Below are 13028 nucleotides of genomic sequence, written 5' to 3'. Positions count from 1 at the left end.
AATACTAATTACTGCAGTCCCATCTAATCTCTCACAAAACAGGCACAGCACGTAGCCTGCCTGTTTTCTCTGTGCTTAATAGTTCAGTTCACTTATTGCCCCCAGATTTGCACTTTCTTCCATCACTGAGGAAGTCATACTTGCTCTGCTTTCCTCTTGTCCTGCTTCAGTCTCTTTAGAACTGTATCTTCACTCTTGTATGTCAGAGACGCCATCTTCTCCCCCTGTGCAGTAAGCCAGGCACAGGCAACTCCACAGCCAAGTACTACGTCTTCCTTGCCAGAAGACCAGCATGATAGGACCTGTCCAAGTGGACAACTATTTTCCACATATAGTTCAGCTGCAACTAACTGCTCTAGGTGTTTGAGACACATTTGTCCAAGTGTGCAAACAGCACAAACCATAATTCATTCTCTTGAAATTATGAAGACAGGTAGCAAGGGCTACTGAAGTCCTCATTTCTCTTAAGATTATAAAAAACAGAGCTCGCCTCCTCTTCTCATTTGGCTGCTGCCCTATCATCCAGTTTCACCATGCGAGGCAATGTGAAGGCTGCGTTGGAGCTCTGCTGCACCGGGCCCGAGTAGTGGAAATTCAAAGGCAGCCAGAGTCAAGCCATACTGTAAATGTGAAAGACCTGTTAAAAAAATCCCATGCTGTAAAGTGACATAACAGAAGCAGCATAACTTTCTTCTTTTTTATGGGATGAAGCCAAACATAAATGAAATAATGAAGATTTTTCCTGGGGTTGCCATAGTTACCCTTTGGACAAAAAAGAGAAAGAAAAATACATGCCTGAAGGGAAGATCATCTTGAAGTCCTTCTCTGTCAAAAGCTGATGAAATAACATAAGCTTAGCCATAGTGGAACTAGAGATAAAGTTTTGATGCAAATCTCTGCTCCAGGCTGGAACTATCTCGGATTTCAGTGACCAGCTCTGTGTTTTTACGGGAGGCTCGTCTCTGACTGAAGCAGACCCACTGCAGGTATCCGCTCCAGCTGAATTTCCTGCCTCCTGGCAACAGCTGATCTGATGTCCTTTGATGGAAAGTTCACACCTCCCAGCTCTTTTGACACACACAGTATTTTGCAGACAGCAGATGCTGTCTTCCGACATAGAGGAGGTAGATATCCCTTATATGCGTTATACACACTCGCATGAATGTAGGCAATGCTAAGGGACACCACACAACTTACACAAAATAAAGAATGTAAATATGTACTGTGAAAGGGAATGTTTCTAAGGGAGAAAACTATGGCAGTGACTAAAACTACAAGAGAAGACTGAAGTAATTTACAAAATACGTCATCTGTAGAGAAAGTTATTTTCTGCCTATTAATTGCAAGAATGTAGAAGGCTCATCACAGGAAAACTGAAGGACAGAAATGGAAAATGACTTACGGAGTATACCTATCATTTACCATTGCAGCAGTAGAAGTCTTGGAGCCATTGCTCTTCATCTGTGGTTTCCTGGAGTTTTCCCACCAGCTCTCAGACATTTCTCCAAAAGTGGTCATCGTCAGCCCTGAGCAGGCTCCAGGGAGATGCTACAGCAGCATTCCAGTACCTAAAGGGGCTACAAGAAAGGTGGAGAGGGACTTTTGACAAGGGCGTGCAGCAATAGGAAACTTTAAACTTTGAACTGAAAGAGGGGAGATTTTGATTAGGTAGAAGGAAGACATTTTTTACAATGAGGATGGTGAAACGCTGGACCAGGTTGCCCAGAGAAGTTGTGGCTGCCCCATCCCTGGAAGTGTTCAAGGCCAGTTTGGACGGGGCTTGGAGCAACCTGGTCTAAGGGAAGATGTCCCTGCCCAGGGCAGCAGGGTTGGAAGCAGATGATCATTGAGGTCTCCTCCAAGACAAACCATTCCATGATTTTCTGATTCTCTGGTAGCTGAGGTCTGGAGCATCTCCCCACACTCCCCCCGCATTGCGGGGATCCGTGCTCCACACCTCTGGGAACCTATCGACGGTGGTTGGGGCACCGAGTGTCTGAGCGTTTGGCCAGCCACCACGCCGCCACCCTCTTGCTCTTCTTCGGTCGGATGGTGTCCTGCCTCTTGGAGGTACTAACTGGCGCGGGGCGCTTGGGCTGCTTGGGCTGCTTGCCGCCCACCTCTCCTGAGCTGGGTGCCACCCAGCAGGAGATGAAGCCCTGTGGCAGCAGCAAGAGGGTCAGAACCACCCGGGGCTCCCTCTGCAGCACCTCCTCCACCGCTTGGGCCGTGCAGGGCGGCTGATGCTGGGGGGCAGACAGGGGCTCAGCAGAGGACTCTCCAGAGGAGCTTTCAGGAGACTCTCTGGAGGACCCTCTGGGTGACCCTCCAAGGGACTCTCCACTGAAGTCTCCACGGAACTCACCATCAGCCAGGTGGGGAAGACTGCTGCCACTCCGCCCTGCTTCCCCTCGGGGTCCAGCAAAGGGGACGTCGCCTCACCCGAGGTGGGGTTGCCGTCCCCCTCCGTCGTCGCTGCCGCTCGATCCTTGGGGTAGCTGTACTCCCTGACCTGTATTCCAAGAGGTCAGGGAACTCGCTGAGGTAGGTGGTCAAGTCAGAGGGGTCAGCGACAGTGTCCTTGCTGCCCCCAGCCCCACCGCTGCCACTCGCTCGCTGGGGCACATTGGAAACACGTTGGGGGTCCTCCGGGAGGAAACGTAAATAAGAAAACTCTAGTCAAATACTGTAACCAGTGGTGGCTGTTCTGTAAATCGGAAGATGAGGAAAAATGGCCGAATAATAAATACTTCTCATAAAAGAATACTTCTAATGCTTATGATACTTACAATGGAATTGTAATACTTTATTGCAGTTGATGCTGTTTCTCAGAAGAAATGATAAATGGGATGAGGTGGTAGATGCTGACATGTTTTTCACTTTAAGAAATCATCCTGAGCGGCAAAAGGAATGTGGTATAAATTTGCCCCCCCTTGTTTTGGCATTAGAAAACAATAAGAAGAAGGATCCATTAGGAATTGCCAAAAGGTTTGAATTAATAATTGAAAATCAAGACCTGGACTGGAAAGATATAGACATAATGTTAGATGCAGTGACTGAAACTGAGAAACAGTTAATTCTAAAAACCGCCCGAACCACGTGCGGGCTCAAATGGCAGCCGGAACGCTGGCAGGGGGAGTCGATCAGTACGTTCCCGTGACTGACCCGCATTGGGATCCGAATGATAATACAGACTATTGCATACTAAAGCGATACCAAAACTGGATAAAATTTGGATTAGAGAATGCGATCCCAAAGGCTGTAAATCGGTCAGCACTTTATGCTGTAAAGCAAGGGCAAACTGAAATCCCCACGGAATTCTTAGATTACGACTGGCGATGGGTAAATATACCACCTTAGACCCCTCATCTGTTGTAGGGCAGCAGCAACTGGTATCGTTTTTGGGCCAGTCATCAGAAGATACTAGAAGAAAGTTCCAAAGACTAAAAGAGCCTGAAAGTAAAGTAGAATTCAAAGTAAAAGATGCCAAATTGGATAACAAACTGAGGGTGCATCAAAGATTGAAGAAATCCTACATCAAGGGTATCCAGGGGAGTGGGCTTCTGGGATTCCAGGTAAAGCAAAGAACACTGTACCGATAAAGGTGGAATTAAAACCTGGTTCTGATACAGTTAGAATAAAACAATATCCTTTAAGGTTGAAAGACCGAAGGGGTGTAAAGGAAACGACTGAAAAATTCCTGGAGTTTGGGTTGCTGATTGAATGTGAATCGGAATACAATACCCCAATTTTACCAGTAAAGAAACTGGATGGGAAATACAGAATAGTACAAGATTTAAGGGCAGTAAACAGAATGGTGGAGGATCCGTATCTGGTAGTAGCAAACCCGTACACCTCATCAACCAGCCTGAAAGAAACGTATGAACAGTTGACAGTTTTGGATTTCAAGGATGCATTCTTTTGCCTCCCCTTGGCCCCTGAAAGCCGTAATCTGTTTGCTTTTGAATGGGAGAACCCCGATTCCGGACGTAAAACTCAACTCGCTTGGACAGTGTTACCGCAAGGATTTAAAAACAGCCCTACAATTTTTGGAAACCAATTGACAAGGGAATTGGAACTTTGGGAAAGGCCTCCAGGCAATGGAATTCTTTTACAATATGTGGGTGGCATTTTGACAGCTACAGAAAAGAGTGAAGAATGTAAAGAATGGACTGTGAGTTTATTGAACTTCCTTGGATTAAGCGGTTGTCCAGTGTCATTACAGAAAGCCCAAATCCTGCAGAAGGCAGTGGTCTATTTGGGATTCCTGATTTCCAAAGGACACCGACAGCTTGGAAATGAAAGGAAAGAGGCCACCTGTAGGACTCCGCGCTCCTGCGCGGCGGTGCGGCCTCGAAAAGCGCCGCGCCGTGACCGGCGACCCCCGGGCTGCGGGACGGGGCGGCGCGGGGCGGGCGGCGCGCGCGCGCGGGGCCTGAGCGCGGTAGTGCCGCGGCGGCGGCGGCGGCGTCGGGCGCGTGCGGCGCTGAGGGTTGCGGCCGCCGGTGCGGAGCGCGGCCCCGCGCGGGCGCGGGGGGGTCTCCTGGCCGCTCGGGGGCGGCGGAGGGGGCGCAGACGGAGACCGCCCCCCGGCACCGGCACTGCGCATCCCGAGTGCAGAGCCCCCTCGTAGGCGCCCCCCCCCGCCAGCCCCGCCCGCCCCCGGCAGCTGCCCCGGCCCCGGCCCGGCCCGGCCCCTGAGGCCGTCCCGCAGCCCCGCGCCGCCCCGCGGCTGTCCCGGCAGCAGCGAGCGGCGCCGCGGGCACGCGCGGTGTCCCGTGAGCGCGGGGCCGTCCGGGCCGGCGCGGGGCCGGGGCCGGGGCCGGGGCCGGTGCGGCAGGAGGGGCTCAGCGCCGGGCCGGCTGCGGCCATGGGGGCCCGTCCGTGCCGCAGGGCCGCCCTGCGGGCGCGGCTCTCGCTTCCCGCCCCGGGGATGCCGTTGGCGCGTGTGGCCGAGGCTGCAGTGGATGGAGAAGGGCACGGAGGGGATCCGGCTGGAAGCTGCCCCCGCTGCAGACAGGAGACAGACGGCCTCTGCGGGGGAGGAAGGCTCCCGGGAGTAGCCCTCAGCAGACCGTTTTTCTCTGCCTTTCCGCCCGCGCCTTTGGTTTCTCTCGCTCGTCCCCTGGCTCGGTCCCTGCCCCTCCTGTGTTCTCGGCCTCTCCCTGTCCTTTGTCTTGTCCCTACCTGTTCCGTCCTGCGGCCCAGCGCTGTCTCTTCCTTCTCTGTCTCGCTGTCCTGCTGCCCAACCCAGGCCTTTCCCCCCACACCCGCCCAGTCTGTCCTGCTCCTCGTCTCTTATTTTTGCCTCTCTGTCCCGTTGTCTTCCCGTGTTACCAGCCGGGAAGAAAATTCATCTACATGAGAGAGATAAACAGGCACTCCTTTATTTCAGTGCTCCGTCCAAGTGTGTCCGCCTTAGCATCCAAATCCATAGGTTTTCATACACTTTTTTGTTCAATCATCGTTACATAAGTTCTTTTACATAAAATTACATCTTATTCTCGCTCTTAAATTTGACCTTAGAAATGGTCAGTTTCGTTCGATACATCACCTTATCAATATTCCTACCCTATAGCAATCATTGGTTAATTCTACCTATTTTTACTGATTATAACCCTTGATATTCAAATCAAGATGGGAAGGGGTAACGAAGGGGGGTTTCAAGCAGCAAAACTGGTGTCCGTGACCACTTCATTTGTTTCTTAATGCAATAAAAGAACTCCCAGTGGTTAGCTGGTGAGAACTCCATGGTTCTCTTGCTGAAAACAATGCACATGGAAATCCAGCAACTGGCTGGCGGGGTCTTCATGGTCCTTGGCTTAAAACATCCAGTAATTTTCCGGTGAGGCCTCTATGGTTGCTTATTAAACTTAACAATCCTAACTTAGACATTTTGCTTTTCAGTTTTTCTATCTGACTTTTGTACTTGATTATTTTGTCAAAGTTTTGTAACATTTACCCTCTTTGAAAGTTTTGAAAATCATTTCAATACTTTCATCTTATTGCTCAAAGTTGTAGCATTTCATTCACTATAGGCTGGTGGGAGCCTTGGGATTGATTCTGTTTCATCCCGCTGTCTGGCCACTGCCTGGATAATCATCCGATTAAATGCAGTCTTGTTATTTATTTGTTTTTTCGAACAACGGTAAATCAAAATAATGGCCTAAAAGATTATTAACAAGACACTTGCAGTGCTAATTAATGATTTTATCCAAGAACTCAAATTCCGTCTTAATCTGTTAAAAATTTTATCTATCCAGCTTTCATGCATGTTTTGCTGAAGTTCATGAGTGCTTTCCTCCACTTTCTCTAGTAAGTCTTAAGTCATGTTCTACATCTTGAGTCACGTTTGGAATGTGTATACAACAACGGTCAGTTTTGCCTTTCAGGTACCCACAGACCCCGTGCTCTTTGAGTAAGAGCGTATCTAAAGCCATTCTGTTTTGTAAAGTCATTTCCGAAGTGGCTTGTAATTGTATATTCAAATCCTTAAATCGCTTTCTGGTTATATTTGCCGATTTTTCTAGATGACCCGTTAGTTGACATATCCATTCTCTGTTTCTATATATGGCCAAAGGAGTCCATAAAGATTCCAGTGCATTTCCACCGTGACACGAGATTGTCTTTTTCTCGCGTTGAGCTTCCTTTATCCCGTACCGATGGCCAAGTTGCAAAAATTGATCCGTCCCAAGTAAAACACCAAGTACCATGTACTGGAATTGTGATAAAATGGTCATTGACCAAACAGAGTCTCAACGCGTCACCTTATTTGATGTTTGATTAGTTTTATCACAATTCCATTCCGTGATCATCTGGCTTACATTTTTCTTTATTGGCTGATCATAAGAATATTCCAAAACCTTCCTACCTTAGTAAAAACATGATTTAATAGTTTCTCACAATCAGCTCGATTTCCTGAAGTTTTCCACTGTTTTCTAATAATCTCCACTTTTTCTTGCCATTGAATGACTGGGTTTTGTTTACATTGTGTAGTTTCATTTTCATGTTCCCGTTTAGTCAAATTCGTGGTTAGAATTCCCCATGGAATTGATTCACCGACTGGTCTTGGTGTGGGTAAACAAGCAGTGATTTGTGACACGTTTTGCAATTTGGCAAATTCCTTGGTCAATCCTAATATTATTCTCTCTTCTGGAGTAAACAAAATGAGCTAATGGAGAATTTGATTGCGTTTTGCTTTTCTTTGTTTATCTTTGAAAAACCGGTGTTTGAAAAATGCTCAACTCTTTACGGGCTGAAAAAAGTCATGAAGAAGGATCCTAGAAGCAGGCAGGTTTCTCTGACTGTCGGCACAGTGTGGGAGGGAGCTGTGCAGGCTCTGACCATGTACTGGTGTCCCCTTGGCTCCCGGCCTCCTCCCTGACCAATGATTCCACTGCCCACCCTTTGCACCACCTTCCTCTCTGCAGCAGGGAGAAGGGCCCAGCCAGGACACTTCTGGCTTCTCCAAAAAGAGGCAGCGAAAGCAGCGCCCAAGAGCAGACAGCAGCCCTTGTACTCCAGCTGTGGAGGATTTAAGAGGGAATTGAGCGCCTTTCTGCATTAAACACCAGGCTGAGGGTGGGTCCTGCTGTGGAGGGCACCAGCAAGGGCTGAGATGCCAGGGCCAGGGGTTTCCCTGGGCACCTTTAGTGCTAAGGACTTCGGCAGTCCTTGGAGATGAGTGTTCCAAGCACGGGGCAAGTGACTGAGCTGGACGTGCTCCAGCGGTACGCGTTTGTGTGAGGGCGGCTCGGAAGGACTCCATCCTGCCCTGCTTCTGCAGGGGGTGGGGTGCAGGCACATGGGAGCCTGGCTCCCTGCACATCGGGCTTTGCACTGCACTCAGACGGTCAACCCCACAGAGCAGCTCAGCTCTGCCAGTAACTCCTGTTTCCCGCTGACTTGCTGCTCGCATGGACCAGACGAGGAGGTTCAGTTGCAGCTCCTGAAAAAAAAGTAAATTCAATAGAATAGAATAGAATAGAATGGAATGGAACAGACTATTTCAGTTGCCAGGGACCTACAGCAATCATCTAGTCCAACCGCCTGACCGGTTCGGGGCTGACCAAGTTAGAGCCTGTTACTAAGGGCATTGTCCAAAGGCCTCTTAAACACTGACAGGCTTGGGACATCGACCAACTCTCTAGGAAGCCTGTTCCAGTGTTTGACCAACCTCAGTAAAGAAATGCTTCTTAGTGTCCTGTCTAAACCTCCCGTGACGTAGCTTTGAACCATTCCCATGGGCCTTGTCCTGGTTTCGACTGGGATAGAGTTCATTTTTCTGCTCAGTAGCTGAATAGCACAGTGTTTTGGGTTGACTAGGGGATTGGGTATGAGAAGAGTGTTGATAACGTACTTATGTTTTCAGTTGTTGCTGAGAAATCGAGAACTTTCCAACTTCCCCTGTTCTGCCAGCGTGCAGGTGCACAAGAAGCGGGGAGGGAGCACAGCCGAAGCAACTGACTCACAATTGCTATTTTAGGATTTGAGTTTAGGCTTAGGATTGAGGCTCAAATTGGCCAATAGGTATTCCGTATCATGGGATGTCATGCTCAGTATGTAGACAAGGGTTAGCCGGGGGGGTCTCTCTTGCTTCCAGGATTGCAGTTTTGGGACTGCTCTGTTTTGGGATTGCTAGCCGGGGCCGGGCTGGGCATTGGTCAGCAGGTGGTGAGCAATTGCACTGTGTATCACTTGTTTGTGTCTATTATATTTCATTTTTATTTTTCTTTTTATACTTTAAATTTTATTTTATTTTGATTATTAAATTGTTCTTATCTCAACCCACAAGTCTTCTTCCCTTTCCCCCTTCGATTCTCTCCCCCATTCCCTTGGAGATCCGTGGAGGATCCTTCCGGCCCAGCACACCGCCAATCACCCACACCACCATGTGGCTACTGCTTTGACCCCCAGGTCTTCCAGATTCAGTGCACCAGCACCATCCCGCCTCCACTGGCCACCTCCACGTTCAGCCATGACACGCCTTCTCTGCCAGCAGTGTCCCCGTTACTGGGGGAAATTAGATTTCCCATCACTGTGGATATTCTGCTATCCTAGGGAGCTTGCTTCCCTCTCTCCCTCTTCAGGTCATCAGGAAGGCTTCTGCATGATGTGCATAATGGAAGCGCACGTTAACCAGGTCCTATATTCCTCAGGCAGTGCCATCCGGCCTACTGCTGTCAGCAGTGTCCTCACCTGTGAGTCCTTTCAGCTGCTTTTACAGGTTTTCTTCCCTTCTTGTAGGAGAGAACTACTAACATCGTCTTTCTTAGGAACAGGAGAACATTTCCAGCCTGGCAGGCAGGAAGATGCCCACGAGTTCTTACGCTGTGCTGGCGATGCCATGCAGACAACTTGTCTGAGCGAAAGCAGCAAGTTAGCACAAGCAAATTACATTTTTCCATGTTCCCGAGCCCTTTGGACTCCTTGATGTACTCCCATCAAGAAAGCCCTACGGCCAAGGCTTTCAGACAAAGGAGAACTCTCGGAGGAGGTAGCTCTCTGCCTTTCCCTTTCTTTCCAGCTTGGACATCTCTTCTCAAGCAACTACCGTCATCCATCAAATATTTGAGGGCTTTCTGAGATCTAGACGTACTTTTCCACAACTATTGCTCCCCTTGGAATTGTCTGTGCCCTTCTGTCTACCTGTGATGAACAGCTGATCACGTCACTGGCATCGTAGGTATGAAGGACAGAAACCAGCACAGTTGGTCAACTTCCCCTACGACTGAGCATTTTGATTTGTCTTCCAGTCATGTGCTTGAGCTGCAGAGCGTTTTCCAATTCCTACGAGGCCTTCCTGGATGTCCCTTTGGATATAAAAGTAAGAGGGTTTGTCATTGTGCTTCGAGATATCCCAAAGCCCCTGTAGCTTTCCAGAATCCACGCATTTGACTTAAAAATGTATACCGCGAGCGCAAGAGAGCTTGGTGGTAGGTGGCAAGTGGAATGGACTGTGTTCTTCTGGAGAGGCCATGGCAGCTGTCTCCCAATGGGCTCTGGCTTCAAGCCAGACAAGCACGTGTTATCCTCAGTGGTGGGTCTGCTCAGTGTCAGCTACCTGGACCCTCTTGTCAGCTCCTACTAAGTGTTTGGGTCAGGGCGTTGCCCTGAGCTCAGCGCTCTCCTTTCCCACTCCTCCAGGCAGCCTCATCTGTCACCGCAGCTCTGGAGGATTTTGTGAAACCCGAGCAGCTGGATGGCGAAAATGCTTATAAATGTGACAAGTAAGATGATTACTAACCACATACTAATACTAGATCCAGCGTGAAGGTGCTGCATGTCATTGAGCACAAGCTGTCTTTCCATGTAGGTTTAATGCACAATAATGCGACGCAGTTTTTTTGAAAATATGGTCTTATGGTACTGAAGAGCCTTCAGATAGCGTAAGGGTGTGTCAGACCTGACAGCTTGTCCGGCCTTCTTGGGAGAAGATCGGGTGTGTTCCAGCACTTGGCTCTGTGCTTGGTTTCCAGGTGTGACAAGATGGTTGCTGTCTCCAGGAGGTTCACAGTCCATCGTGCCCCCAGAGTTCTCACGGCGTGTCTGAAAAGGTTTGAAGGTTTCACCGGCAGGAAGATCAGCACCGTGCGTACACAATTGGAGGGCAACTTCCTCTTCCTGGAGCGGGAGATTTCCCAAAGCAGTATGCTCTTTCATGAGCTGTTCATGTTGGGTTTTTCGTGTTCCCTTCTGGGGAGACGAGTGTTGCCGTGGGAAGACAAAATGTATTCTGCTCTGACAGAGCTGCTTTGGCCGAGAACAGCTTCCCACCACCCAAACCATTGCATGCTGCTTCAGGGAAAACCAAGTGTTCATGAGCCAGCGAGATGTATCTTATACACCTCTAGCCCTTCCTCTGGAAAGGCTGTTTCATGTAGTAGTTCAGGATCATTTCTGAGCCCTCTTGGTCTCTCCGTAGGTTGTGGAGTATCCTGAGTACTTGGATCTCCAGCCGTACATGTCCCAGACAGCTGAAGAACCACTCCTTCACGCCTTATATGCTGTCCCGTTACATAGTGGTGTCAGCTCTCGTGCGGGACACTATTTCTGCTACGCAAAGGTAAAGAGCAACGTCCTTCCTAGCAGGGGAAAAATGTGTGCTGGGGAAGACGAACTTTCACGGCAGTGTTACTGGCAGCCAAGGTTTGGGAGGAGAAGGTTTCCTTAGGGGCTGTGTTGGACGTGTTTTGGCACACTCTGGGTTTTGTAGTTTTCTGCCTGTGTTCTTGTGGAGAAACCATGCAGCTCATCTCCAGGTATCCATGCCTTTCTATGCAGGCCGGCAATGGACTGTGGTACAAGACGAACGATGAGTCTGTGGATGGTTGTGGCATCGACACAGTTCCCGGGCAGCAAGCCTATTTACTGTTTTATGTCAGGTAAGAACAGGTGTTAAAATGTCTTCAGAAGACGTTTCCTTTCCCTGGCTTTGCTGTTTCTCTTCTCATCCTCCTGAGCGATTCTCTTCTGTCATAGGAGACAGTTACTACCTGCACCATTCCGTGCTGTTGAATCTGAACTTCCCCATGTCAGTCCTTATCTTCCCTTGCTGGGCTTTAGGCTGCTGCCCTGGTGCAAACTGCTACTTGTCTGCTTGCTGAAGCTGGCTAATGTGGAGAAGAGTACTTCAAGGGGGGCTGCAGGAAAGGTGGGGAGGGACTCTGCCAGGGAGTGCATCAGGACGAGGCGTAACGGTTTTAAACTGAAAGAGGGCAGATTTAGATTAGATCTAAGGAAGTAATTCTTCACTCGGAGGGTGATGAGGCACTGGAACATGTTGCCCAGAGAAGCTGTGGCTGCCGCGTCCCTGGAAGTGATCAAGGCCAGGGTGGATGGGGCTTTGGGCATCCCGCTCTACTGGAAGGGGTCCCTGCCCATGGCAGGGAGGCTTGCAACTAGGTGCTCTTGAAGGTCGCTTCCAACCCAAACCATTCTAGGATTCTGTGATTCTATAATTCTTCAACTTCTGTTACCGACTTTCTAGATGTCACTGTCTGCTCTTTTAAACAAGAACATCCTTCCTGATCTGCTTTCAGACAGTAACCAAAGGGTGTGGGGACTTAGGACTCCTCTCATAGTCAAGAGGGAGAGAAAGAGAAAGATACGTCCTTCAAATACAGTTCAGATTGGAACACCCCCTGAAGTTTACTGAGCGATTTTATTTTCTGGTTGAGAAAGAACAATTATGTGCACTTCATATTTTGACCAAACATTTTGTAAGAGAGCAGATGACTGCCTCATTTGTTTCATTGTTCAACAGGATCCTTCCTATCAGTCAGATTTCTTGGTGCAGCTTCGTACCACTTTCACTGATACTCCATTGATTGTTTGTTTCAATTTTAAGTATGGGATGGAAGAGGAGGGGAAGGGTGGAATGATGTGGTGGAGGCATAGTGGAGAAAATAGAAATTAATTCACATAAATAATATAGGCTGTCCCTATGTGTTGAAAGAGGAGCTGGCAGGGAAGAACAGCTCAGCTTTGGCTGGAACTCAGGAAAAAAGCCGAGTTTATGACCTTTGGAAGAAGGGGCAGACAACTCAGGGAAACTATAAAGATGTTGCGAGGAGAAGAGGTAGGGAGAAAATTAGAAGGGCCAAAGCCCAATTAGAACTTAATTTGGCCACTATGGTAAAAGATAATACGGAAACGTTTGTATAAACACATTCACAACAAAAGGAGGGCTAAGGAGAATCTCCATCCTTTATTGGAGGCAGGGGGAAACATAGTGACAAAGGATGAGGAAAAGGCTGAGGTACTTAATGCCTTCTTTGACTCAGTCTTTAATAGTAAGACCAGTCGCTCTCAGAGTACCCAGCCCCCTGAGCTGGAAGACGAGGACAGGGAGCAGAACCAAGTCCCCATAATCCAAGGGGAAATAGTTAAGGGTGTTCCCTTCTCTATGCTGGGTTCACTTCCCATTATTGCATGCTTCCAGAAACCAGACTAACGGAATTTAGAATTTAGGAGCATGAGTTTAAAGACACACCAGTCAGAGCCCCTCGTTCCCGAGGTCCCAGGTG

The 13028-nt window shown here is 48.9% G+C and overlaps 1 protein-coding gene across 1 annotated transcript; it reads left to right on the top strand.

Moving 5' to 3' along the window:
* The first annotated feature begins 3338 nt into the window (after window positions 1-3338).
* LOC147526382 (ubiquitin carboxyl-terminal hydrolase 42-like) lies at window positions 3339-11388 on the top strand. The gene is made up of 7 exons (XM_086629851.1): window positions 3339-3543; window positions 9090-9200; window positions 9756-9826; window positions 10147-10229; window positions 10479-10590; window positions 10925-11065; window positions 11284-11388. The coding sequence occupies exons 1-7, from the start codon at window positions 3339-3341 to the stop codon at window positions 11386-11388; spliced, it is 828 nt and encodes a 275-aa protein (XP_086485977.1).
* Window positions 11389-13028: the final 1640 nt, after the last annotated feature.

The sequence above is a fragment of the Tauraco erythrolophus genome, chromosome Z (genome assembly GCF_009769465.1).
Source record: "Tauraco erythrolophus isolate bTauEry1 chromosome Z, bTauEry1.pri, whole genome shotgun sequence".
Taxonomy (NCBI): Eukaryota; Metazoa; Chordata; class Aves; order Musophagiformes; family Musophagidae; genus Tauraco; species Tauraco erythrolophus.
The sequence above is the reverse complement of the archived record's forward strand: the minus strand, read 5'-3'. Positions and strand labels throughout refer to the sequence as shown.

Excerpts from the sequence above, each read along its gene's own strand:
- LOC147526382 (XM_086629851.1), top strand. The coding sequence starts at position 3,339 with ATGGGTAAATATACCACCTTAGACCCCTCATCTGTTGTAGGGCAGCAG. Across the intron at positions 3,544-9,089 it reads GAAGAAATCCTACATCAAGG|GTCATCAGGAAGGCTTCTGC; the intron begins GTATCCAGGGGA and ends CTCCCTCTTCAG. Across the intron at positions 11,066-11,283 it reads ACTATTTCTGCTACGCAAAG|GCCGGCAATGGACTGTGGTA; the intron begins GTAAAGAGCAAC and ends CTTTCTATGCAG.